Source organism: Rutilus rutilus (assembly GCF_951802725.1).
Source record: "Rutilus rutilus genome assembly, chromosome: 7".
Lineage (NCBI taxonomy): Eukaryota > Metazoa > Chordata > Actinopteri > Cypriniformes > Leuciscidae > Rutilus > Rutilus rutilus.
In genome coordinates this window covers 997,672-1,000,000 of record NC_140221.1, presented here as the reverse complement: position 1 = coordinate 1,000,000, position 2,329 = coordinate 997,672, and the positions used below count along the sequence as shown (strand labels likewise).

Genomic DNA, 2,329 nt, shown 5'->3' with positions numbered 1-2,329 from the left:
TAGGGTAGGATTAGGGTTTGGTTGAGGGTTAGTTGCATGTAATTATGCATAATTTATAATTATTACTATAGTAACTACATGTATCATGTGTAACAAGGACACAAATAGTGGGCTACACTTTTTGTTACAGTGTAATTAAACATTTAAGTACTGAGTAATAATAATTAACAACATGTACTTACTATAGGGTTAGGGTAGGGTTAGGGTTTGGTTGAGGGTTAGTTGCATATAATTATGCATAATTTACTGTTATTACTACGGCAAGTACATGTAACATATGTAACAAGGACACTGTAAAATAAAGTGTTACCAGGGTTAGTTGCATGCATAATTAACTGTTATAACTTAGGTAAGTACATGTAACACTCTGTATGTAACAAGGACATAAGTGTTGCTGTATTGTAACAGCATTTGTTCTTACTTACATCCCTTTCGATCCGTATTTGTTGTAAAACTCCATGTGGTTGCACGCCTGAATCCATCCGACCGTCCAGCTCTCTTTCCCGGCCACGGGCGGCACGATGACCCGGGCTGACGCGCGGAAGTGCGGCGTGCGGTAACGCAACACCACGCTGGAGGACTCGTCGATGCTGGTGGGGTTCGGGTCGATGGACGAGTTGACCTCCAGAACCATGATGCTGTCGCGGAAACTCTTGGGTTTGCATCTGATACTCTGAATACAGCCCATCACAAGCAACGCGAGCGGCCAGCAGAACATCAACCCTCAGAATAACGCTCACGACGCGCTGTCCCTCAGAATAACGCTCACGACGCGCTGTCCCTCAGAATAACGCACACTACGCGCTGTCTGTCAGAGTAACGCGCACTATACGCGCTGTCACTCAGAACAACGCGCTCTCAGAACGATCCGCTCAAACTCTAAACGACGCGTCGCGGTGTCGCGTCAGGACGGAACGGAACGGCGTTCCTCTTATTTAAAAGAAAACAAAAGAAAAGAACTAAAAACAATGTTCATCAACTGTCCGTCATTGGCGAACCGCTCAGCTCACACTTATTAATCTTCTCCAATCATCACCAAACGGGCATTTCTGCGTCATAACTCTCGCAAACACTGGTTTCAGATTAAAACAAATAGGTTAAACCCATCGGCTCAGGATAGGCTACTGTTGGCATGTTGCGGGCAAATAAATTATTTCTGATTGCTATAGTGTGTTTGGGTATCAAAAAGGACGCTGGAAAAGTCATTTTTTTGCATTGGATATTCACACTGTCGAGGTGTTCTGTGAGTTTGTCCTTGAGGTTCAGTTGGAGGAAGCTCACTTTCTCGTGCACTAATGAGTGAACGGTCCGTGTCGCGCGCCGCAGCATCCAGGTGAACTTCATCAGCCCGTAATGAATAAACATGAGCGATGAATGAATCGGTCCCGCTGTCACGAACACACATGTTGTGCTGAACAGCCCATCGCTGCCCCGTCTCTCTTCATCGGTTATTATAATCCCTCATCCTCCTCATCCTCATCCCTGTGTCTCAGCCTCCGTCCCGCAGCGCTGTGAGAGTCACCGCATCAGCTGCAGCTGCTCGACTCCGAGCGCCCGTGACGTCACTTCCGCTCCGCGACGCGCGCATCATGGGACGTGTAGTTCTGTTGAAAGAGGCGCTCTTCATCTATTCATCTATGATAGCTACATCATTAACAACTTTACGACTTTTCTTTATCGAGATTAGCGAGCCATAACATATCTTTAAATGAGTGGAAACAGTCTAACATATTTAATATAGTTGAAATGTATTTAGCTTTGTGTATATGATATTTCACAAATAAAATAAGAATTTTAATTGTATTGTCCATCTCCAGGAAACCAAAAGCCTATCAAGGTCATTCCTCACAAAATTTTGAAAACTAATATTTTTTTTATATATAATAATTAATCATGATATTTAATCATGATATAGGCTACAGTGATGTAAAAACATTTTTTGTTTATTATTATCTTGGTCAAGCTCAGGTAAATACATTTAACCATTTATTAAACAAAATCAATTAAATGGTAGATCAAAAATGTCCACTCTGTTGGGGACAAATGAAGAGTATAAAATACTTATGATTCAAATTTAAGGGCATTATGTACATTTTCTTAGACAATTCGTGTCCCTTTGTCCCTTTAAAATTATATAAGTTAATAAATTATCAGAAAAATAAATATATAATATGTAAGAATTGTAGTTACTTTCTAACAAACGCATCATTTTGAATTGTTAGTATTTATCTTTTCTGTGCTATTTGTATGAATTTATTGTAAAAAAAATGCTTAAGAGGGTGGGCAAAATAGTAACAGGGTGGACAAAATAATAACAGGGTGGACAAAA

General features: G+C 40.7%; 1 protein-coding gene across 1 annotated transcript in view; it reads right to left on the bottom strand.

Moving 5' to 3' along the window:
• Positions 1 to 1,512, bottom strand: part of fam78ab (family with sequence similarity 78 member Ab) — a 16,633-nt gene extending 15,121 nt beyond the window's left edge. The window contains exon 1 of the mRNA XM_084415172.1: positions 426 to 1,512. Within this exon, the coding sequence (XP_084271298.1) occupies positions 426 to 718 (293 nt within the window). The 5' untranslated portion in view covers positions 719 to 1,512. The remainder of the gene's footprint in view (positions 1 to 425) is intronic.
• Positions 1,513 to 2,329: the final 817 nt, after the last annotated feature.